Source organism: Lactuca sativa, chromosome 8 (genome assembly GCF_002870075.4).
Source record: "Lactuca sativa cultivar Salinas chromosome 8, Lsat_Salinas_v11, whole genome shotgun sequence".
NCBI classification, from domain to species: Eukaryota; Viridiplantae; Streptophyta; class Magnoliopsida; order Asterales; family Asteraceae; genus Lactuca; species Lactuca sativa.
In genome coordinates this window covers 111,405,483-111,432,655 of record NC_056630.2, presented here as the reverse complement: position 1 = coordinate 111,432,655, position 27,173 = coordinate 111,405,483, and the positions used below count along the sequence as shown (strand labels likewise).

The 27,173-nt window shown below is 39.2% G+C and overlaps 1 protein-coding gene across 1 annotated transcript; it reads right to left on the bottom strand.

Annotated features, from left to right (window-relative positions):
- Window positions 1-11,345: 11,345 nt before the first annotated feature.
- Window positions 11,346-14,535, bottom strand: LOC111880351 (protein NRT1/ PTR FAMILY 8.2). Its single transcript, XM_023876774.3, has 5 exons — window positions 14,274-14,535; window positions 13,724-13,852; window positions 13,381-13,598; window positions 12,751-13,307; window positions 11,346-12,666 (listed from the first exon to the last, which is right to left on the bottom strand). Exons 1-5 carry the CDS (start codon window positions 14,293-14,295, stop codon window positions 11,844-11,846), a joined length of 1,749 nt encoding a protein of 582 aa, XP_023732542.1. The 5' UTR covers window positions 14,296-14,535; the 3' UTR covers window positions 11,346-11,843.
- Window positions 14,536-27,173: the final 12,638 nt, after the last annotated feature.

Sequence of the window (27,173 nt, the reverse complement as noted above, 5' to 3'; positions counted from 1 at the left end):
ATATTTATCAAAGCATTTCATCAAAAGATGCATTTTCATTATATAATCAAAACTCGGGATGTCATGTTCCGATACAGACCATAAAGCATAAACGATAACATTACAAGTCATTCAACAAATATATACATATACAGACTTGTAAACAAAACAACTTGATGATTCATCTATCTTACGCCCTTGCGCCACTTCCTGTAATACAAATAAAACTGAGTGGGTCAGGCTTGGGAGCCTGGTAAGCATATAGGGTTTTCAACCCACAATAAATTAATTATATTTAATTTCACCAACCAATCACTATCCCGATTACCCATTCCCGTTATCCTCAGTTTACGTCCCTAAAACAACATCTATCTCAAGGGAACTAATCTAGGATTTTCATCGGGACGGACATTACTGCTAAGGGGTTTCCTCAACAATAGATATCCTAAAGGCAACCATGAGGGGGATAGAGTACACCGGTGAACACATCGTTCACAACACCTACAGGTTATGAACCTGCTAGCGTTCCACTGAACTGTCTAGAAAGAGTCCGTGGTCGTTATCCATACTCCGTTGAATAACTAGATCAACAACAACATCGAGGCCTCTCATCTGTTTATTTCACACCAACTATCTACCCATGTTCTACCCAACATATTAGTAGATAAAAATATATATTCTCATACATAGTTTAAAACCTGTATAGCATTTTCATTCAATATATATTCCACATAACAGATGAGGCATACCCACATAACATGTATTTCATAGAAAACAAATCAGATCTATGAGATAGAAGAGAATGAATATACATTCACACACATAACAACAAAATTATATACATAACACGTATTTCGTATAAAATACTTCATAATCATGCGTTAGAAGAAAGTAACTACGCACTCGCACTTATAAACAACAATATACTTAATACACTCGAACCATACTTGTATTATTATCATGTTTATGAAAGGTAGTATACACTCACTTGATCAGAAGATGATCAGACAGCACTACGACTTGCAGACGTAGTAATCCTCAGCAGATCTGGAAGATCTTTACAAAAATCGAACTTCTCGCGGGCAGAGCTTCGGCTCGGGAATCTTACTTCTCGGGATCGTAAAACTTCCCTCTTAACTTGGATATGAGATCCGGGGTGTCGGGATGGCTTCGGGGGTTTACGCGCAGATCTTCGGCACAAAAACGAGGAGAAATGAGCAAATAAGCCCGGAACCCTCGCATCCTATTTATAGGAGGCTGGAGCCTCGGAGTACGCGGGGCGTACTCGTCCAAAATCATCATGGCGTTCGACATCCGAAGAACTCGAGTGCGAAGGTCGTCATACGAACTCCGTTTTCGACGTTCTTTATATCCACGTGAAGGTAAGTCTACGCTCTACAACTTTCGTTTAGACTTCGTCGGCTAATTTTAACTTTATTTTTATTATTTATTTTTAATAGGCCGGTACAGAAAAACTTCGTTATAAATTCATAACTTCTTCGTTTGACGTCCGTTCTCGCCTAACTTTTCATCGCTTCGATCCCAACAACGAGACCTTCGATTCTCGTTTAGCTTGCTTCGGCTAAAAACCGCTCGATCTTAAATCGAGTATTTCGGGCTGCATACCGCTAAGTCGAAACTTCGGTAAATCATAACTTCCTCATACGAAGTCAGATTTGGGCGTTCTATATATATATATATATATATATATATATATATATATATATATATATATATATATATATATATATATATATATATATATATATATATATATATATATATATTCGGAAACCTCGTTTCAACTACTACAACATTATCCAAAGATATGAAGTTTATTTTACACTTAATTTTTGATGCTTATTTTTATTCTTAATTAATCCAACCATATAATTAAGCAATTAAGCACAAAACACATAATACTCAAATAATACATTTCTATTATTTCAAAACGGGTTACAAAGGTTAACCTAGACTATTATATCAACATTAATGACAAGCCTAGAAACACAGGCGTTACATAGCAGAAGTATGAAGATCTCGATGTCTTATAGTGACATTTGTAAGTACTTTAATTATGAATACGGTTTCTATTGGCACTTTCACCAGGTAATTTTCTTATATACATAATTCAAACCCCAATTATGAACTTCCACTTATTTAAATGATGGTTATGATTGCAGATGGGAAAGATTGAAGTTGAAGTTAAACTTACGGGGATTTTGAATTTAGGGGCATTGTGGCTTGGGAAGTTCGAAAATATGAGACAATAATTGTACCAGTATGGTTGTTAATTACAACTCCGAGGAAGCATATGTGACATCCCCATTTTCACAGTCAGAAAAAACCGATTTTGTTTATGCTTTATAAAAATCAGAGTACCTCTTTTTAATAAAAATGTGCAGAATTTGTTCCCAGTGAAACATGATAAATTCGTTATTAAAGCATTTCTCAAGAAATGTATTTTTATTCATTTAAAACATTGGGATGTCATCGTCCATACAGAAACATAAGCATAAACAAAACTTACATTCGTTATCACTAGTGATCTATATTTCCTTAATCTCTCAGTGTAATGTGACTTCATATCGACACCTGTGATATAAATAAACTGAGTGGGTCAGGTTGGGAAACCTGGTGAGTACATAGGGTTTTCAACCCACAATAATATAATTATTATGTTTAATCATCAAACAATTAACCCAATTACCCATCCCCATCATCTTCTTTAATCTTAAGGATCTACCCTAAGAATCAACTATTTCTCGTTCATTCATTCCTAAGGATTTTCCTAAGGAATAGGTACGAAGTCCATCGTTGTCAATGACACAACTGTCAAGCACAACTGCTAGTTCTATCACTTAGGCGCAGCTGCCATAGTTGTGACATTCTATATGAGGCACTTCTGCCGGTATTGTCCTTTAGACGCTACTGTCAAGGTTATAATGCTCTTTATTAGGCTCAGCTGCTGATATTATCCTTAGAGCAGCTGCTAGGATGTTTATTGTAGATCAACAACATCTACATGTTGTCGCGCAGCTGCCAGTGCTCTTCTATAGGGTACTAGGTCCATTGCTGCCAATGTTCACCTATAAGGTACTAGGTCCATACCACTAATATTCCTTTATTTCAGCTTTCACCCCTCGTCCTTCATCTACCCATGTTTTACCCAACATATTTTGTAGATATAAAAATACGTATACAGTTTAAAACATTTAAAACATGTATAAAAATCTCTCACCCAGCATAGATAGCAAGTATTCAGACAATATGCACACATAGCACGTATGTTATATTAAATACTTCATATCTATGTGTAAGATGAAAGTAACTATGCACTCACCTGGTAAGGTGGTGAATTGGCACTCGGACAGCACTTCGTTACTCTTAAAACAATTATCCCTTGACGAAACCTAGTATCATTACCACTAGAGTTTAGTCTAACGTTTGACGAGACTAATTTAATAGTCTAGCTATTATTACTATTATATAATCGTTAAACAATACTTATATAACCCATAATAATAGCTCAAATACTCCTTATAAGGTCCTAATAACATTACTATATTGGAACATAAGCTATACTAAAGATAGGGTAGACATAGCTCACTTACAAAGGGTTTTTCTCGAAAACTGGGCTTCGCTGGAGCAGCGTTCCCGAGCCGAAAGGCTCTTCTTCTCGGAGCCGTCGGGCGCTCCGGGCTTCCGCCTCGTGCTAGGGAGGTTCCCTAGGCTTTTTGGGAGGTTTTAGGGCTTAGAGAGATGTTCTAGAGAGAGAAAGAAGTGGGGAAAGGAGTGAGGAAAAGAGGCAGCCTCGAGCCTCTACTTATAGGCCTCCAGGGGCGTCGCCACATCGTGGTGCCTCTCACCACGTCGTGATGTTGCGTAGGCTCCAAGTTTTCACCTGGTGCTGACACGTGGCATCGCACACAGGGTGGAAATCAGCTGATTTTCAAAAATTCATAACTTTGGCATACGAGCTCCGTTTTTGACGTTCTCTATATCCACGTATAGGTAAAAATAGGATCTACAACTTTTATTTTGACTCCGTCGGCTAATTCTCTACTGATCTTAAATTTAACAGTAGGAGGAGTTTAGACTGTTAAATGATCGCGGAGAATTCGTAATTCCTTCACACGGACTCCGTTTTCGTCTGTATTTTTACCGTTGAGTTCATATTAATGAGATCTTTAACTCTCATTTAGGTCGCGTAAGCCAAAAACCGCTCGAACTAAAATTCAAGTTTCGGGTCGTGCACTGCTAAGCCGAATCTTAGAAAAATCATAACTTCCTCATACGAAGTCAGATTTGGGCGTTCTTTTTATGGATGTTCTCGGTTTAACGTATACTACAACTTTGGTTTAGATCACTAAGAGTAAAAAGTACTCCATCGATAATTCACTATTTACGTCTCCCGGTGCTGTGTCGGTTTTGCCGTAAAACTTCGATGGGCCATAACTTCTTCGTTATAAGTCGGATTTCGGCGCTCTTTATATGTACGAAACCCTTGAGACATATTCTACAACTTGGTTAAGATTATTTATTCTAAATAATCTTTTGTCGAAAAGTTGTTTTCAACCCCTATTCTCTCTAAATTGACTAGCCCGTATCTACGGGCGTTACAATTATCTCCCCCTTAGGATGATTACATCCCGGAATCATCAACAAAATAGGGCTCACATGATGACTCCATACGTTATCTCTTCATCCTAGGTAATAATCGTAACTTTCTATGTTTCTTCGAATATGTATCTAACTCCTGGTCTTCTTGACTGCAAGCGGTGCTTGATCTTGCACCCGTTCTCTATGTCTTGTTACACTTTCAATCATGACCTTTGTAACAACGTAATTTTTCAAAACAATTGTTCATTTCTTAAAAACATAATTTCATCCAAATCAACCCAGAAGAATCCAATATAACATAGTCATGATACAAAACATGTCAAATCCCAAGATCAACTAAATCCAAATCCACATGCGGGTGTGTGTACGAGTCATGCCAGCGCCTTCCCACGGTCCTCGCTAGTACCTGAAACACATAACACAAAAACTGTAAGCCTAAATGCTTAGTGAGTTCCCCAATATAACACTTACACACATACGCCCTTCCAGGCCATGACCTTCCGGTCTATGTGTCTCAGGGGACTTCCGTCCCGACCCGGTAAACCTTCCGGTCCCACCTGTGTCGACCTTCCGGTCCATAACTCCCTGACCTTCCGGTCTTCATCATAATGCCTTCCGGCCCATAACATAATGCCTTCCGGCCCATATCAAGCATAACATACATTACGCATACAAAACAGGCAACTTAACATACAATGCATATATCTTATAGCATACCAGACCTTCCGGTCACACATAGGTACCCTTCCAGGTACAGTATAGTGAGAAGACTCGCCTCATATGATGTCTAAGTCTCACGTGCTCGATATTTCTGAATCTTGTAACCTCGACCTAGCCTCACCTAATCACATCAAATAATCATTCTAAATCATTAACGGCTCGCAAGGCTATACTATATTCCTTCTAAAATTCCATAGAAGGGTAAAAGACCTTTTTATCCCTCCCTGACCCAATAGTACACATGTTGACTAAAACCCTAAAAGTCAATAAAAGTCAACAGCAAGCAGTACGCGAGGCGTACCAGCTCCTATACGCGGGGCGTACTCTTGCATTCCAGAAACGGGGTACGCAACCCCTTACGCGGCACGTACTAGGATTACGCCCGGCGTAATGCCCAGTTTCCTTGTTCAGCACATTCAGGTCTTAAACGGTTAAGACTTGCATCCAAACTTCAGATCTGACTCCTCGAATATGTCTTAAACCATAAAGTTGGAACCTTTAAGCCTTTGCATGGCTGTAAAGGTCACTTTGTGCTCAAAACACCTTTCCTCATTCCATAATGAGACTATAACTCATGCATGCCACAAGATCCACGTCCAAGACTCGATTTTTATGACTCCTCAACACATATTACACTAGAAAAGGTCGGATTTAAGCTTATGGAGACTCTTTGCACATAAAGTCTCCAAATTTGAACCAAAAACCCTAAAAATGGTCCAACAAGCAAAACTTATGAAGAACAAGGAAAGCTTTGAGCTTTTTACTTCAGGAAGGATCTCCAACCACTGTAGAACTCGGATCTACACTTGTTCTTCAACTTCTAGCTCCAACAATGGCTCCTTCTTCTCCTTCTTCACCTTGAAAAGACAACTTCAAGCTCAAAAACTCACACACAAGCTAAAGCACGAATCTCAGCTCTTCAAGGGCTCTCTCAAGGGTGTATGGTGGCTAGGGCAAAGGACTACATGTTCCTTTTATAGTGCAAGGCCACAAATTAGGGTTTTGCATCTGGGCCGGTTACGCCCGACGTAACCTTGGGTACGCCCAACATACCCGGATGACCCGCGTACAAATTAAGCGCGCGAGTACGCGCGACGTACACCCCAGTACGCCCAACGTACTCACCCATTACATCTTTTACTTTAAGGGACTAACTAGCCAATTTTCCAAAATAGAAGGGTTATAAAGCAAACCTGGATTTCGGGCCGTTACAATTCTCCCCCACTAGAACCAGACTTCGCCCTCGAAGTCTCATGCTGTGAACAACTTCGATTTGAGTTCAGACACCCCTGAAGGTGTGTCCGAATCCCTCAAACCAGGGCTCTGATACCAACTTGTAACACCCCAAAATATGGGCCAAAAATTTCATTTTTAATTAAGTGATTTGCAAAACGTTTGTAACAAAATATCATTCAACCATATCATTTAATAAAACATGTCTCGTGTCTGTAAACCAAAACGTAAATCATAATAATATCAGAGTACAAATCCCAGAATGTCTCATAGTGTGGAAAAACAAGAGTGTGTGTGATATGCCGCTACCGCGCCAGCTCCTTCCCCTTGGCTGAAGAGGTACCTGAAACAATAACTAAAAACCGTAAGCACGAAGCTTAGTGAGTTCCCCCACTGTACCACATACCATATAACCACATATCATACATATATTGTCAGGCATATTTGGGTGCCCGACCTACCCCTTCGGTCCTCTCGACCGGATATTAGCTAGCATATCTGGGTGCTGGCCTCCCTTTCGGTCCTCTCGACCGGATACTAACTAGCATATCTGGGTGTTGGTCTCCCCTTCGGTCCTCTCGACCGGATGCTGGAGACTATTTCACCCCCCCTAATACTACCATATAACACATATCACATAATCTATCTAGCATGGTTGGGCATGACTGCCCCTTCGGCCCTACCGACCGGTAAACCGGGGACTATCTCCCCTACTGTCACTAGCACATAGCATCATATCATACTAGCACATAAACATAACACAGGTAGTAGCAACCCTAGATGAATATCACAGAGACAATCATCTAATCATACAATTCCTACCGGTGGGCTGGCATTGTGGCCGTAGACCCACTGCTACTGGAAGGTAACTCACCTCGAAAGTAGCTACTGAAAATCTGCTTGCTGAGCGCCTGACTGCTGAACCGGTAATCCTCCATCTATAAATCACGAACATAGATTAGACACTCATAAATACCCTTAGTTCAAATGACTGACCCTCCCTTGGTCCAAGGTCAACTCCTTGGTCAAAGTCAACTTCCAGTTGACTGAACTCGCCGAGTCATGGCATAGACTCGCCGAGTCGTTCTCCTACTAACCCGGTCCTACTCGACAAGTCCTTCTTCCCACTCACTGAGTCACCCTTAACTCACTACTTGGGACGATTGAACTGACACGTGACCCAACTCGCCGAGTCCAGGAACAACTCACCGAGTCCCCACGAGTAGATCTCCTGCTCACTTCCAAATCCTCACTAGAGCATCTTTTTTTTTTTTTTTGAGGATTTGGGTTTCTGGGACTATTGCTACACACTAAATTGCTAATTCCGTGTGCAGATACGAAGGGTTGGACCTCCAACACTTTAACCCCTCTCACTCAGTAACAGTTCATCTGACTCGCCGAGTTTGAAGAACAACTCGTCAAGTACCAGGCAATCTTCATAGGACTCGCCGAGTTGTTCATCCAACTCACCGAGTCTAAGGCCATCTTCATAGAACTCGCCGAGTTCCACTTTGGGACTCGCCGGGTCCCTTGACCCATTTCCCATATAGACCAAATCTGAGACATGCAACGCTTCAAAACCATAGATCTATGTTCCTAGGTCATGCTTATCATGTAAAGTTGCAAACTTTACGTGCATGCATGGCCCTACAAGCTCCACAAGGCAAATCCAAGCTTTTTATGAGGTTATACACTCAATGGGGGACCTCAATCACTCCAACCACAGGAGCTTTATACTTCTAATACGTCCATAATGTCTAGATCTGAAGTCCTTTCGGATCATTAAGCACAAACACAAGGAGTATGGTGTTTTAGGGCTTGAAAACCACCATTTTAGGGACAAAAGGGAATCTAAAGAACTAGTGATCAAGGTAGGGGCTTTTCTACCTGAATGGAAGCCTCTTGCAGTGTAGATTCCGGATCTACCTTCCCTCCTTGCACACTACAATCTCTTTCTTCTTCTTCTAAGCTCCAATCCTTCTTTACAAAGCCAAAATCACTCTCAAGAACAAAATGGGGGCTAGGGTTTCGCTCTTCAGCTCTCTGGAAGTGTTAGGGAAAAAGGAGGCCAAGTTAGAGCGTTTAAATAGGGTGCAAACACCCGGATTAGGGTTTTTGCCCAAACAGGGTCTACTCGCCGAGTCCGAGAACCGACTCGACGACTCCAAAGTTCAGTCCTCGCGTCTTATCCCGCTCCTACTCGGCGAGTTGGTCCATCAACTCGCCGAGTCCAAGGCAAAAAAATGCATTATTTTAAAAATGTTAATTACAAGGAGTACGTACAGGTGCTACCTATATATTGGTGTTTTGTTTTTACCTAATACATATAAAAGTGAATTAATAGAGAAAGGCACTACCCTTAGATGTGCTACCAAAAAAAAGTATTAACATTAAGGAAAAGTGTTACATTAACCTTATATATTGCTTTTGATGATCAAATAAAGGGGAATTGAAGTCATACCTCAACTACCCTTCTTGCTACTTCATGTTTAAGCATTGCTTCCTCTGGCTCTCGAATCAAACATTTCATCGAACACATGGCATGAAAAACGAAATAAAATTCTAATTCACAAGAAAATCTTTAAATAGAAAAAACAATACAATGAAAATCTTTAAAATTCTTCACATCTTTAATATATATGGATTCATATGATGAACAGCCGCAAGCCAGTACTCTTATTTAGAAATACCAAAATATGAAATTAAAAAGAATCATTTGAACACCATACAATGAAGAAACACACGCATATGAAATAATTGTGATTGAATTTAACAACTTTAGATCAATGCAGGGGTTCCCAATGTGAATGCTTCCTTTTTCTATGTTAAAAAAAATTAAAAACCGATGAGACATAATAGATAATTAACATTCAAGAAAATAATCAAAACGTACAACTATTTGCTTCCTATGATCTTAAAACTTGAATAACAGTTACATGGGGATATCATTCATACCACCACGACCAACCACCACCATCATCTACCTTAAATATTGCTTCTAATTATTTGTTTAATTTGATCTATAATCAATAACCACCAACATGCCTATAAGAACAGTTTAAACTTTAAAGTAACAAAACAAAATCAAGACTACAATTCTCAAATTATTTTTCTAAAATCTATAGTCTTTATGATGTTATCCTGATCTTGTTAGGCTATAAAATTTTCTAATATCTAGACTTTCTTGAATAATTTAATTATTTTTTCCTCATTTGCAATATAAACAACTACTCCAAGCTCAATAAGATCTTATCAACAACTATATTGGATGCTTAGGATCATAAAGGAAGACAGTAAACTCTCCATTCGACACAGGGTCATATCCCTCTTCATTAGCACCTATAGTAAAAAGAAACAGGACACATATATATGGACACCTTATATGCAATGTAAGGTTTGTATCACTGATACTAAAATATTTAACATCCACAATTCGTTAATGTCAAAACTCAAAAAGAATCCATCCAAAAAAATAAATGAAATCCCAGCAACAATTTGAAAAAAAAAATATATTTGCTGAGAAAATGAGAAGATGACAGAGAAGAAGGTGAGATCGATAATACCTAATGATGCTGAGAAGATGAAATTGTTTCTTCAATCCTTTCGGATAGAGACTCCACCGCCACCGATGAAGTGAGGTATGAACTCCGACAGAAAGCAGTGGTTTTTGATATCTGGTGTCAATCGCTGGTTCCGGTGGCGTGGTGGTAATAATCGCCATAGAAAACGAAATGAAATCAAATGGAAGTAGAAACATACTGAACCCTAATCAGAATCAGAATCAGAAGAACAGTTAAATTAAAGGTTCGATTTGATCTGTACCTGAAATAGCTGATACCCAAAAGCCTTTGCGCCAACATCGATGGTAGTTAACGAAGAAGGAACATAGACAGAAGTCATCGGCGGCGGATGGAAGCAGCAGAAGCACCGTCGACGACGACGCATGTAGAAGAAGGAGACTTACCCGAAACTCCTTCTCCGAGGAGACTGCGAGCTACACGACGCTCAATCGAGGAAGTGGGAAGCGAAAGAGTTACATCGTCTGAAGAACACACTGAATTCCCCCGACCCCGACTCCGATCCCGACTCATAGTCAATATCGGAAGCCGATCAATCGTCGTCTTCATCGGCCGTCGCGATTTCGTTCAGGATCGACAACAACGACACATCTGCTGCCTTCACCTTCTTCCTCGGCTCTCTCTCTCTCTCTCTCTCTCTCTAATTTCGTCTCTAGGGCTTTGTGACACGAAAGTTACCTAAGGCGGTGTGTTTTTTTTTTATGGAGAGAATGGAGAAAATGACATATAAACTGCCCATCATAAATGATGGACGAAATATGCCAAAAAAAAAAAATTCATGTTTACTGTTAAAAGAGTAAGAATAATACAGGGACCATTCTTACCAAAACTCCTACAGTTTAGTGTTAAAACTTTTCACAATCTTAATATATATATATATATATATATATATATATATATATATATATATATATATATATATATATATATATATATATATATATATATATATATATATATATATATATATATATATATATAAATTCATTTATCTTTTCATTAGATATAGACATCATAATCTAGCTTTGATACCAAAATTTTCAAAATAATAATATAAATTATAGACTATAGAGTATTAAAGATAATAAATAAGAGATATTTGAATTGTATGATTTCCGTCTGCTTGTCGAGTTCTTTGTTGGTATTTTTAAGGTAGGTGACTTGCTATTCAGAAATTAGAAACTTCAAAAGACAAATTTGAAAATAACTCACTTTACAAATTTTCACACTTCTTTATTTCATAGGATCAATGATCCTTATATATGCAATTTTTTACAAACGACAAACAACCGACTAACAATTACCTATACTATACATATACATTATACTTATTTTGACATTATTACTAATACTATGTATTATTGAGAGAGCCCGATTTAAAATGTTAAGAATTTACAGAAACCAGTTTTCAAGAGGTTGGATCAGGCCGATTTAACCCGGTTTCCTTCTGATCCGCCCAATTTACACTGGGTCGTGTACAAACGGTTTTTGTGCCTGAAAAAACCAATGGCCTCCCCTATTCCTGGTTCAACCGACCACGGTCCGGTCCGGTTTTCAAAACAATGGATGGATGATATTACAAACAATGTCCTTTGTACAAACTACTAAACGATAAGCAAAGTCGTAAATGTACAAGTGCAAGATATTTATCTACAACCCATTCTGCTTAGATACACCTTTCCGGTGCATGTTTTCAAGTCCTCACGAGCATTACCGAACAGCTGCAGCAGGTTTTCTATATGTATGCTTTCTGGCCAACACAACAAATACTCCCAAATTCACCAAACTTAAACCAGCCAAAAGCCAGAAAAAATAATCAAGGTGGCCATAGTTGAGATTGTCCGTGATCCACCCCGCACCACCACCCTGTGTACTAATAATCGTCACAATCGTCACAAGCAAAGCACTCACATAGCTCCCAAGTGCAGTAATTGTTAACTGAAGAGCCGCACACAAACTTCTCATAGAATCCGGAGCTTGATCATAAAAAAACTCCAATTGCCCAATAAATGTAAATACTTCAGCACACCCAATTAAAAAATACTGTGGCACCTGCCAAAAAATCGACATAGGAATCCGATCCAGTTCATAGTAATCGTTTCTTGATACAATCTGGAGCCTAACGACTTCAAGAACACCAGCACAAACCATACTAAAGATGGAAATGAATAATCCAGTCCCGATCCGTTGAAGTTGGGTCAACCCGTTTTGCTGACCCGTGACCCGTCTGGCTACATGGACGATGACCCGGTCGTAAACCGGGACCCAGAATACTACGCTGATTGTATCAAATACCCCGAGTGAAGCAGGCGGGATCTCGAACCCGGATATTCCGACCCGTGGGTCGAGAGTGGAGCCTTGTAATACAAATAGGTTACTCATTTGGGCGTAAACTGTGGAGAAAATGATACCTGTGGCCCATATTGGAAGTAAACGTATCACGGCTTTTAGTTCCTCAACTTGGGTTACAGAGCAAAGGTTCCATGGATTTATCGACCCGTTTGGTGTAACCACAGCTGCCTTATCGAAAAAACTGTAGTAATTATGAATTAGTAATAAGATTCGATAACACTCGTACCCAAAGTTGTGTAATTATGAATTAGAGAGGATAACTTACACCAAATCAAATGTATGATCAATCTTACGGCTTCCTGAATTAGAAAAACCGGCTTCTTCTGAAGACTCGTATAAAAGTGAACTATCTAATGGCACTTCGATCTTTCTCTTTCTAAAAGAAGCAACCACCACCTGGCACAACCGAGTGAGCGGGCTACCACCCGGTAACTGATTCCGGTACAATTTAGTACCTGAAAAAAACGAAATCACAGCAATTCCCATTGCAATAGTAGGAATTGAAAACCCCCAACCCCAACCCACATTATCTTGAATCCAAACTAGAACTGAATGAGCCACGAGTGCACCGATGTTTATGACAAAATAAAACCAATTAAAAAAAGAACTCTTTTGTTTTTCCTCGACCTCATCATGATCATCAAACTGATCCGCACCATAAGACGAGACACAGGGTTTAATTCCCCCGGTTCCTAGAGCCACGAGGTAAAGAGAAGTGAAACATAATGCGATTTGAGCTTTTGTTGCAATGCAAACATCTTTTTCATAACATGTCGGTTTTAGCCCTGGGACGGATGCTGATAGTGTTAACATTCCCATTCCCTAGAAACATATTTCTTTAGTGTTACTGTTACTCTGATATTGTTATTGTTATTGTTATTGTTGTTAGACTTACAATTGCGTAAATGATGGAGAAGGTGGCGATGGTCCAATAACGTCCGATATAAGTATCGGCTACAAAGGCTCCGATTAATGGGGTGAGATAGCAAGTTCCTGTCCAAGTTGAAAGATTTCTTGAAGCCGTTGCGCTATGCTCATTCAAATGATACTTAAAATATCGGACTAAATTAGAGCTCATTCCATAATACGCCAATCTTTCACAACATTCATTGCCTACATATACAAGACAATAAATAATTATAGACAATCTTTAGGGGTAGGGCTGAATAGGATAAAAATATGTCTAGTTCAAACAAAAGCAACCTAAAATCGGTCCAAAGGATAAAGATAGCAATCACCTAAGATGAAGCCACATGCCTTCCAAGTTCCGGTTTTTTTCTTATTAGCTGGGTTTTTAAGGTAATCTACAGTCCCATCTTCGGTGTAGGTGTCATCTTCTTGCTTAGATTCCAGCAAATTATAGGTACCTGAAGATAAGATAAATATCTCTGATAACCGAATTGTATGATAACATGTGTAAATGATTTATTTAATTTACTTGATTATCTCCGAAAGAAGTCAAAGTAGCATAGTTTTCGTAAAGTACAGGGTTAACTTTAAAGGTCCATGAAGAAGATACTACTGAAGGAAAAGTTAATCAAATGACAAATAACAAGAGACCCTTCGGGTAATGACGATATTAAACCAGAAATCAGCACAAATTACAAGATTAATTGTTGTTTTCAGCGATTAACTACAAGGGTTTGACTTAAAGAGCAAGAACATGACTGATACAAAAGGATGATTTCAACACGATATCTTCAATTAACTGCATAAAACAAAAATTAAAATAGAAACTAACGAAGTAATGAACAGATTAAAGCTAATTCGATCATGAATTGAGAGTACCCATATGAGAATTTTGCTCCATTTTTATGAGAAAATATCAGATAGTCAGAAACTCCACTCTGAACACTGATGATCGTTTAACAAGGCCCTTCAACTTCAGGTCAACCTTCCAACTCCCGATGGAATCTTCAAAATATGTTCTTTAGCGGTTGCATGCTTGAAACTGCATCTGAATCCGGAAATTCTCGTTGAAAGTTGGGGTTAAAAGATAATAAGATTCGGGACTTTTTGGGTGAACAAAAGGTCCAGATCAAAAGTTACATTTTAGAAGATTATTTATGTAGTAACATGTAACTTATACGTTAAAAACTAAAAAGTGTATATTGTTTGGTACTTCCGAAATTCTGAGTGGGTAATTTTTAAAATGATTGTTTTGGATTTTTTTGTTTTTTTAAAAAGCTAAAAGTTTAAGAAGTTGTTTGACAATTATAAATTTTTTTTTAAAAAATAACTTTTTGGTAAAAAAAAAAAAAAGTTATGGTTTTAAAGGTTACAATTTTGTGACTTTTGTTGACTTTTGGCATTTTAGCATTTGTTTCTTCAAAAATTAATCCAAATACATTTTAAAACCTATTTTTGAAAAAAGCTATAAGTCAAAAAATCTTTTTGTTGAAAAGAACTTTTGAAGCTAAAAAGCAATCCCAAACACCCGGAAAAACACTATGTTGGGGATCTTGCTCTATAGTTTCATTTGCCTCCCAATGTTCTTACTAAATGACAGATAGTGCCCTTATACTATAGAAGATAAGTTATAAAAAGATAAAATTGCAAATTTGGTCTTTGAGGTTTGTCCGTCCAAAAAGTTTTGGAGTTGCACTGTTCGTCCAAAAAATTTATTTTGTTACGATTTTGGTCTGTTTCAAACCTGGAAGCGGCTACAATGAATTTTTTTGCCTTTTTTTATTTCCTTTTTCAATTTCTTTCTATTTACTTCATTATTTTTTTTTTAAAATGTAATTCATGAAAGTTCAAACATTTTAGTTATCATCGTACAATAGGCCTGACAATGGAGTGGGTTTTGACCCTGATCCGATCCAAACCCTTAACAATTATACGGGTTTGGAGCATAGTTTTTGATCCGTTTACCCGTTAACAACTCGTATCCGCTAACCCTTTTATTAAAAGGGTCGGATATGGATCATCACCGATCCGCTCCATTTATAACCCGCCCCATATAAATTTTAGAATTATACATTTATATTTTATATTGCCTAAAGTTTACATTAAATTCCAATCGGAAGTCCAAAGAGAAAAGGCCAAAGACTAAACTGTCTTTACATAGGACTCGACGACTCAACTTCTATACTTTCAGTCTTCTCCTAAGAGTCATGATTTCATTTGATTTATATTTCATCATGTCATTACCAATTTCATTTATAAATCAATAAGAACATTTATCAATCGGAAGAAAGTTTGTAAATTCTATTCTATATCAATGCAATCGACGGTCAAAAACCAATCGGAAGTAACTAAAATAATGATTTTAATTCCAATAGAAGGTCCTCGAGTACATAATGTGTTTTCTAAATCAACACTAAGTTTTATTTAGTAAATGTGATTTTATGATTTAAGTAAAATGTGTTTGATTATTCAAAAAACTACGGGTTATGGGGCGGGTTTGGATATCTGCTGATTCGATGGATAAGGGTATGGGTTTGATTCTTCAAAACCTTGCGGGTTACGGAGCGGGTTTGGATCGGATTTTGAAATTTGTTAAAAGGGTTTGGATCAAGGTCGATTCGCTCCAAACCTGCCCCATTGCCAGGTCTATCGTATAACGAATGAGAAGGCAAACGGGCAACAAGTTGCGCCGCTAAGCCTTTTGTATAGTAAAACCAATTCTTTTAAAGACTACATCAATAGATCTAGGAGATATAACATTGCTATGCATCTGGCACAAGAAAATCAAATGTATCAAATGCAAATGGTATGAACACGTGTTGATTTTACATGCATGGTTTCTCATATTTTGTGACCTTACATGTAGTAGCTTTTAATGCATCTTGTCCCGCCGTGAAACTCCCGACCCTCAAGCTTATAAGAGAGAATACCCTTGTAAGGTCCACACATGCGTATTTCCCTCCAACCTATCCAAAAATCAAAACGCCAGCCGGTCTAAGGGTTGACCTTCCTTTTGTTAGGTCAGTCAGGAAATTCACAGGAGCCTCTTTCTTGGCGGAGACCCCAACACGCTTACATATGTCGACCAAAACATTCCTAACCATATCGTGCCTGTATTTGAACCCCGAGAGTTCTTTGCAATGAACCGCATGCTCACTGAAAGAGTCCAAACATGCCTTGTGGCACACCGGACAAATCCCATCAGCTTGGAATTTTGAAATCATGAGTCGATATTTGAGGATGGTACGATACTCCATATGAGACATATGTTGGCCAAGCCCATCTATGGGGATAGCTAGAAGAAAATCTTGAGCATGTGGTGCACGTAAACACTAGAAAACTGCTTTCTACCGAGTCGTCATATTGAGATTCACTTCCATATCTTGGACAATTTTACTAAAAAGGGCACTCGCGCAGTGTATTCTGGGATTTAGGGGGGGGGGGGTGTCCTTAGTAGTAAAACTGCTAAGGTCAATGTCCGGAAGCTTGTTACGAAGAGAATCTAAGGCACCAGCATAATCAGAATTCATACCATAAATGTCGTTATCCCGCAAGATGTGGTCTTGCAATGCCCAAGATTGGGCCCTTGAGACAACAAACGCATATGATGTAACATCCCAATTTTCGAGGCAAAAAATTTCATTTTAAATAAATACTTCACAACATAGTTTAAGAAAACATTACCAAGGTCATGTCATTTTATAAAAACTATAACAACGTGTTCGAAAACCATCTCACATACGTAATATAAATCAGAGTACAATCCCAAAAACTCAATGAGGAACCATATGGGTGTGTGTGTGACGCGCTGCTACACCACCGACTCCTCCCCCTTAGACGAAGAGGTACCTGAAACCAAAACTGAAACTGTAAGCACAAAGCTTAGTGAGTTCCCCCATCATACCACATACCTATTGCCGCGCAATTCTGGGATGCCCGACCTACCCATGTCAAGCCATTCTGGGGTGCTGACCATCCCATGTCAAGCTATTATGGGGTGCTGACCATCCTATGTCAAGCCATTCTAGGGTGCTGACCAACCCATGTCAAGCCATTTTGGGGTGCTGACCTACCCATGTCAGGCTATTCTGGGGTGCCGACCTACCCTCCGGTCTATCTCAGCCGAACACAGGGACTATTTCACCCTACAACTAGCATATAATATTATATCATAATCATGTTGTCAGACATATCTGGGGTGTCAGACCTACCCATTGGTCCTAGCGACCGAATCGGGGATTAGTCCCCTCCTACTGATATTATCTCACATAACATTGCATACTAGCATACACACATGTCAAGCAATAGCAAACCAGATAATTATCACAAAGACAATCATCTCAACTAAACATCTACTAGTGGGTCGGCCTTGGTGTCTTAGACCCACTTCTACTGGAAGGTAACTCACCTCGATGTCGTGTAGTGTCCTCGGCATGCAAATCGACTCTCCTCGATGTCAGACCTACCCATTGGTCCTAGCGACCGAATCGGGGACTAGTCCCCTCCTACTGATATTATCTCACATAACATCGCATACTAGCATACACACATGTCAAGCAATAGCAAACCAGATAATTATCACAAAGACAATCATCTCAACTAAACATCTACTAGTGGGTCGGCCTTGGTGTCTTAGACCCACTTCTACTGGAAGGTAACTCATCTCGATATCGTGTAGTGTCCTTGGCATGCAAATCGACTCTCCTGGACTCCTCAATCCCTATACGACAACCCTTCTAAGTTATCAATTTGAATATGTAACCCTAACCAGGGTCAACTCAGTTCAGTCAAAGTCAACATTGGTCAAAGTCAACATCTAGTTGATCTGACTCGCTGAGTTGGCCTACCAACTCGTCGAGTCCATACTCCTCTAACCCAAACCAATCCCCGTCTTTACTCGTTGAGTCTATCAAGAACTCGACGGGTTCTCCTTCAATCATACCATCGGGACCATCCTCATCCTACTCGCCGAGTTCATCCTTGAACTCATCGAGTTCATCTCCCTCATAAGAATGCATCCAGGCTATGACTCACCGAGTTGTAAGAACAACTCGTCAAGTCCATCTTCAAAGATTGGGAGATTGTGTTGGACTTGTCGAGTTTGCTCAAACACTCGTCGAGTCCCATGATTCACAGGTCCCTTATCATCCTAAACAACTGAGGGACCTTCCACACTATCATCTGGTCCATCGACAGAAAGGATTTGGTGGTCATTACACCCCGACTCGCCGAGTCCTAAGAACAAGTCGTCGAGTCCATCCTTGAACATTACTATATAGTCGATTAAAATGGGTCTTAACACGTCAAGAGCATAGATCTGGCCTCCTAATGTCCATTTTACACGTAAAGCCTCAAGCTTGGTGCACATGCATGGGATCTTTGGCTCAAAAAGCCATAAAATATGGTCTACAAGATGCGTGGGGTGTTTATGGCAACAAGGTGGGGACCTTTATGCCATAAAGACCCCGAATAACCCTAGATCTGAAGCACAAACTGACTTCTAATACTCAATCCCGAATACAACCTCTCTAGGTCTTAGAAAGATGTAGAAAAAGGTCTAAAATCAAGATCTAGACAATGAGTAGACAATGTTTCAGCTTTATACCTCTAATAAGCTGGAAATATGCTCAAAACTCTGGATCTTCTTGTTTCCCCTTGATCTCACAAGCCTTCTTCTCTTCTTCAAGCCTCAATCACACAAATTAACACCACAAGTCTCAAGAACACACTAAAAACGGCTAGGGTTTCGAGTTAGGGTTTGCTCTGGACGATGGGGGCTGAGTTGAGGGGTTATAATGTGTTTAAATAGGGTGCAAACCCTCAATTTAGGGTTTCACTCAAACAACGTCTACTCGCCGAGTCGGTCTCCCGACTCGTCGAGTAGACTACTTAAACTTCCCGCGGATCACGACTCTACTCGACAAGTTGGGCCTCCAACTCGTCAAGTCCCAGAGAAAAACATAAGAAATACTTGAATTAAAGGCATACCAGGAATTAGGTGTTACAAATCTCCCCCACTTATCCTAGACTTCGTCCTCGAATTCTGTTGCTCTGTCCTGAAAAAGCTCGGGGTAATGCTCCCTCATCTCATCCTCCGACTCCCAGGTCCATTCTGAGCACTTGCGGTGCCGCCACTGCACCTTAACCAACTCCACTCTCTTATTTCTCAGATCCCTCGACTTCCTGTCAAGGATTGCCACTGGCCGCTCGATGTAATTCAGGTTGTCATCCACCTGAATATCCTCTAATGGAACTACTTCCGAATTGTCCACCTGACACTTCCTCAACTGGAAGACGTGAAAAGTGTTATGAATCTGACTGAGTTCAGCTGGCAGATCCAGCCTATATGTCACCTTGCCCACCCGGGCTACAACCCTGAAGGGTGCAATATACTTGCAGCCCAACTTGCCCCGCTTCCTGAATCGAATGACGCCCTTCAAAGGCGACACTTTCAGGAGCACCATATCCCCGACCTGGAACTCCATGTCCGATTGACGCTTGTCGGCATAACTTTTCTGCCGACTCTGAGCAGTCTGAATCCTGCTCCGAACCTGCTGGATCCTCTCCGTTGTCTTGAGTACCACCTCGGTACTCCCCATGACCCTTTGACCAACCTCACCCCAGCATATTGGGGTCCTACACTTCCTCCCGTACAACATCTCGAAAGGAGGACGGTCGATGCTCGCATGATAGCTATTATTATAGGAGAACTCCGCTAATGGAAGGTAAGTATCCCAACTACATCCAAAATCTAAAACACACGCCCACAACATATCCTCCAGAGTCTGGATGGTCCGTTCGCTCTGAACATCCGTCTGCGGGTGAAAAGCGGTGCTAAAGTGCAGACAAGTAACCAGCTCATCATGAAACTTCTTCCAAAACCTAGAAGTGAACCACACATCCCTGTCGGTAATCACTAAAATTAGCACCCCGTGCCACACCATTACCTCCCTGATATAGATGTTGACCAACTTCTCAACCGAAATGCTCTCCTGAATCGGAATGAAATGGGCGCTCTTGGTCAATCGATCAACGATGACCCAAATCGAATCTACCCCTCGTGCAGTCCTGGGAAGCTTCGTGATAAAATCCTTAGTAATATCCTCCCATTTCCACAAAGAGATATCCAACGGCTGGACCTTGCTGTGAGGTCTCTGGGGCTCAGCCTTGACCTTCCTGCAGGTCAGGCACCTCTCCACAAACCAAGCTACATCCCTCTTCATACAGGGCCACCAATAATCAAGACGAAGATCCCTGAACATCTTCTTCGCCCCGGGATGGATAGAGAACCTCGATTTGTGTGCCTCTTCCATTAATACCTGGCGCACACCTCCATGATACGGGACCTACACCCTACGGTGAAGAGTCAACAATCCCCGACTATCATAGTCGAAGGAGGAAACCTGAACCACAATTCGCTCGCTCTTCCGATGTTCCTCCTCCATGGCCTTCTGCTGAGCCTCCCGAATCTGCTCCAACAACGGAGTCACAACTGTCATCCTCATACATATGTCCCTGATCGGTATTGCCTTGCGGGTAAGCGCGTCGGCCACGACATTGGCCTTCCCCGGGTGGTAGAGGATCTCACAATCATAATCCTTTACAACATCAAGCCACCGATGTTGCCTCATATTCAGATTTAGCTGGTCCATGAGATACCTTAGGCTCTTGTGGTCCGTGTAAATAGTACAACGAACCCCATAGAGGTAATGATGCCAAATCTTGAGGGCGAAAACAACGACCCCCAACATAGTTTTAAATAAATACTTCACAACATAGTTTACCAAAACATTACCAAGGTCATGTCATTTTATAAAAACTATAACAACATGTTCGAAAACCATCTCACATACGTAATATAAATCAGAGTATAATCCTAGAAACTCAATGCGGAACCATATGGGTGTGTGTGTGTGTGTGTGTGATGTGTTGCTACACTGCCGATTCCTTCCCCTTAGACGAAGAGGTACCTGAAACCAAAACTGAAACTGTAAGCACAAAGCTTTGTGAGTTCCCCCATCATACCACATACCAAAACCACATACATATTGCCGGACAATTCTAGGGTGCCCGACCTACCCATGTCAAGCCATTCTGGGGTGCTGACCATCCCATGTCAAGCTATTATGGGGTACTGACCATCCTATGTCAAGCCCTTATGGGGTGTTAACCAACCCATGTCAAGCCATTTTGGGGTGCTGACCTACCCATGTCAGGCTATTCTGAAGTGCCGACCTACCCTCCAGTCTATCTCAACCGAACACGGGGACTATTTCACCCCTTACCGCTAGCATATAATTGTTGGATTAGTGTCTAAGTCCATAACTATATTTGGTATGTACTTGAGCCGATTGGCATGGTCCATTTGGGTTGCATGACATCATGCATTTGGATAGACTAAAATGAGATAAATAACACTTAAGTTTTATTAATATATTATAAGTTCTAATATATTAATAAGATTATTTAATTAGTATTGATCAATAATTAATTTGGAATTAATTAAGTGATCAAAAGGAGACTAATTAAATATATGGGTTGATTGTGTTAATCATCCATACTTGTATAGTGGGATGATGCTCCATGGATTATCAAGTTGGGCTAAAACCCATAGGATGCTCCATGGATGCTCCATGGTGTTTTTGTACCCATGGATCATGGAAATGAAAGGCCATGACAATTAGGGTTTACATGGTGTAACCCTAATTGTGACACACTATATAAGCATCTTATTTTTCCCAAAAATCAGACACTATGAAGGCGTGGTGAGGGCTAGCCGATTTCATGAAGTGTCTCATTTCTCTCAAGTTATTATAAGTGTATTTGGTGTTGTGTGAAATATTTGAGGTGTCACACTTGGGGCACTAGGCTCTTAAGTTCTATGGAATCAAGCTACATCAATAGGTATGTCTTCTAACTTATATTATTCCATATGAATCAATGTTTTGTTCGCTAGTTAGGATAATACCTTGGAATATTCATATTTGCATGTATAATAGAGAAAACATAGATACAAGGTATTTAGGGTTGCATGTACACTTAGGAGTGTTAGAATGCTCAAAACCCATCAGTGGTATCAGAGACTAGGCTTGTTTTCTTGTTATACTTGCAAACTTGGCTGAAAAATCGAAGTTTGTTGTTGTCTGCTCAGCAGACTCGTCGAGTTCATGAAGGGACTTGACGAGTTCAAGGCTAAACTCATCCAACTCGCCGAGTTGGTTCATGCACTCGACGAGTTGGACCCCTAGACAACATATCTCCGACTATTTTGGCTGGAATTAGACTAGGAACATTACCCTAAGTTGTTTTTCAATTTATAAACTTGTTTTTGATGTGGTAATGTTCATGCTAATCCAATTTCAAAGATAATTGTCAATAGATTCATGTTTTGTATTAGTTTAATGGTTAGGCTAATTGCATGAAAAAGTTTGATTGAATTATCTTGTTCTTATGAGTTGCTTAGATTAATAGAAAAGTTATGTGAAATTGTTGTTTTCAATCCAAATTAATCTAAGAGTTGGTTCTAAAATGTGTTTTTGTAACTTGTCCTCAAGTTATATGAAGAGTCACATTTAAGATTCATAAAACACATAAATATTTCCATAGGTTATGAATAAAGAAAAGTCATATTCCTTTAATAGTTTAAAGTCTTCCATAACTTGTCCTCAAGTTATGGAACTTGAAGAGTTTTTTGAATTAAAACTACTTTAAACACATAAGTTATGAAATTGAATAGTTTTGAGTAGTTTCAAAACTTGCCCTCAAGTTTTGGAATTTGTAAAGTTTTCCCTTATGAATACTTTAATTCCAAGTTAAGCCCTTAGAATTTTCAAAGTTAAAATTCAACCCTTATCTAGAAAAAGGCTTTCTCTTCCCAATGGAAAGGGATTGGCCACAGTCAATGCGGTTGACCAAATGGTAAAGAGAAAGACAAAGTCTATGATAGTCCCATGTACCATTCCCAAAGAGTCCATATGTTTCTCTTGCCAAAGGAAGGGACATTGATTGCGAAGCTGCCTATTTACCTGAAAGATCATAAGGTTGATCAAGTCAAGAAGTTTGACTCTACTTCATGTAAAGTCCACTATCTAACTCTGTTAAGTTTCTATTCTGAGATTCTTATTACATGATGTGACTGGGTCACATGTTGATGTTTTAAGAATCAAAGAAATATGAAGAAGCTTAAAGGAAGTATATGCTGATTCTGATCGCGAAGATGGATTTCGATCGCATGGTCGGTGATCAGAATTTTGAGCTGTTTCTTAGGATTTATGATATATTGCTTAGGAATAGATAACAACAAGTTTTTCATATGCTTTTGCATTGTAAGGATAAGTTTTTCCGCAAAGTTTTAAAATAAAAGGAAAATGTTTGATTTTATTTATTCTAAGTATCCTTACAATGGAATTTGTGAAAAATTGTTGCTTATATGATTCCATTGATAGCAATACTGGAAAATGGATTTATTTCTTTCATTTGTGGTAATGTCTAATTTACCAAATAAGGAAAGATTCTCATCACCCAAGTTTTAATTGGACCAAAACTTGGAATCATGCACCTTGTATAGTATGATGAATGAGAATTTTTATCTTTGGAAAATTAAGACTAATTCCTTGTTCACATGTATATGTGAGTCAAGTGAAGGACTAAGGGATCGAGTACACATTCTTGTGCATTGGTCAAGTCCACCACAGAAGATCGATAAGACTATTCGTTATGATTTACTAAAGGTTAGTAAATATGGTTATACTTACAAGATTAACTATAACTCTGAAACATTGGATGAGTTTCAATGTATGGCAGAACGAATGAAAAGAATCAAATTAGGCAGAAAAGTAAAAGTTTCTCAAATTTGAAAAGATGGGACAGTACTTTTGTATCATGTTTTGTGATCATCTTAATTATTAAAGAACTATATCACAATTGGTCTTCTAAGGACATCTTAGTGCATTCTTATAGCTAAGAAGAGGAGTCATGAACTGTTGAAATGGTTAAATCAAGAAGACGAGTCATACTTTGTTCCAAAGCAAGTCTTAGAGTCATACTCCAAGATTGTAACTTGAGTGACACATCTTAAAGAAGATTTATAACACTTTTTAAATGTAAGAGTAAAATGTTTTCTACTCTTGTACATTTGAAATTGGTATTGTGATGTTTTGGATAAAACAAAGACCAACTAAGGCCAATTGTGTGAAGTGTTTGTCTTGATAAAGAATCCGCACTATCTCTTGAATATTTGGCAAGATAGTCTTATATGTCGAGAGGACAGTGGGAGTCTTAAAGATCTTGAAAGAATTTCAAGATCTAGTAAAGAATAAAAACCTATAGTTTGACACTAGCACACGACGTGAGGTTTATAACCTATCGTGTTGTAACGCCCGTAGATCCGGGCTAGTCAATTTAGAGGCAATAAGGGTGGAAAATGACTTTTCGGCAAAAGATTATTTAGAATAAATAATCTTAACCAAGTTTTACTATATGTTACAAGGTTTCCGTACATATAAAGAACGCCGAAATCCGAGTTATAACGAAGAAGTTATGGCCCGTCGAATTTTTACGGCAAAACCGACACGGCACCGGGAAGCGTAAAAAGTGAATTTATGATAGAGAGAGATTTAGCATTAGTGATCTAAACAAAATTTTTAGAGTATGTTAAAACGAGAAAATCCATAAAAAGAACGCCCAAATCTGACTTCGTATGAGGAAGTTATGATTTTTCAAAGTTTCGGCTTAGCAGTGTACAGCCCGAAACTCGAATTTTAGTTCGAGCGGTTTTTGGCTTACACGACCTAAATGAGAGTTGAAGATCTCATTAATAGGAACTCAACGGTAAAAAGATAGACAAAAACAGAGTCCATATGAAGGAGTTACGAATTCTTCGCGGTCATTTAACAGTTTAAACGCCTCCTACTATTAAATTTGAGATCGGTCGAGAATTAGCTGATGGATTCTAAATGAAAGTTGTAGATCTTGTTTTTAAATACGCATGGAAAAAAAGAACGTCAAAAACGGAGCTCGTATGCGAAACTTACGGGGTTTAGAAGTCAGCAGGGTGCTGCTGCAAAAAGGGTGACGTGGCTGAATACGGGCCAAGGCTTTCTCCCCAAGGAAAGCCATCAGGTGATGACACGTGGCATTGACTCGCCGAGTCAGTAAACCAACTCGGCGAGTCAGTCAGGATTTCACCCTATAAATAGAGGTGTTGGGTTCCCTCATTTCCTCACCCCTCAACCTTCTTCTTTCTCTCTCTAAACTCTCTCTCTAAGCCTCCCTAACCCCCCAAAGCCTAGGGTAACTCCCTAGCACGAGGCGGAAGGAAAAAAGCCTTTCGGCTCGGGAACGCTGCTCCAGCGAAGCCGGGTTTTCAAGAAAACCCGCTGTAAGTGAGTTATGCCTACCCTATCTTTAGTATAGCTTATGTTTTAATATAGTAACGTTATTAGGAACTTATAATAAGTATTTGGGATATTATTATGAGTTATATTGAGTGTTATTTAATGCTTATATAATGATAATAATAGCTAGACTATTAATTTGTCGCGGTTATCGTTAGACTAAACCCTAGTGGTATTGGTATTAGGTTTTATCGAAGGAAAATTGTTTTGAGAGTATCGAAGCGCTGTCCGAGTGCTGAGTCACCACCTTTCAGGTGAATGCATAGTCCCTTTCATCTTACACATAGATATGAAGTATTTTAATATAAATTACGTGCTATGTGTGCATATTGTCTGAATACTTGCTGTCTATGCTGGGTGAAAGATTTTTATATATGTTTTAAATGATTTAAAATGTATATGTATTTTATATCTACAAAATGTGTTGGGTAAAACATGGGTAGATGAAATAGTTGTTTTGTGATAACATGATGGAAGACATCAATGTTGTCAGTGATCTAGTCATCTAGTGGAGTATAGATGATGACCATGGACGATACTAGACAGTCCGGTGGAACGCTAGCAGGCTCGTAACCTGTAGGTGTTTTTGAACTAGGTGCTCATTAGGTATTTTTGAACTGAGTGTGCTCACTAGGTATTTTGAACTGAGTGTGTTCACTAGGTATCTTTGATCTGAGTGTGTTCACTACGTATCCTTGAACTGAGTGTTCACTAGGTATTTTGAACTAAGTGTGTTCACTAGTTACTTTTGGACTAAGTGTTTACCAGATGTTTGGACTACGTGTTCACCAGTTGTAATCTATAAGCTTTGGTAACGATGGACTTCGTGCCGATTCCTTAGGATAATCCTTAGGAATGAATGAACGAGAAATAGTTGATTCTTAGGGTAGATCCTTAAGAGTAAAGAAGATAATGGGGATGGGTAATTGGGTTTAATTGCTTGATTGTTTAAACATAATAATTATATTATTGTGGGTTGAAAACCCTATGTACTCACCAGGTTTCCCAACTGACCCACTCAGTTGATTTATATCACAGGTGTTGATATGAAGTCACATTACACCGAGAGATTTAAAGAGATGTAGATCACTAGTGTAAATAAATGTAAGTTCTGTTTATGCTTATGTTTCTGTATTAACGCTGACATCCCAAATGTTTTAAAATGAATAAAATACGTTTCTTCGAAAATGTTTTAATAACGTATTTATCATGTTTTTCTGGGGACAAATTCCGCAACATTTTTATTAAAAGAAGTATTGTGATTTTTATAAAGCATAAACAAAATCGGTCTTTTCTGGCCGTGAAAATGGGGATGTCACAGTTGGTATCAGAGCATTAGTTTAAGCGAACTAGGAATATGGATTTATTTCTAAACTTAAACTTA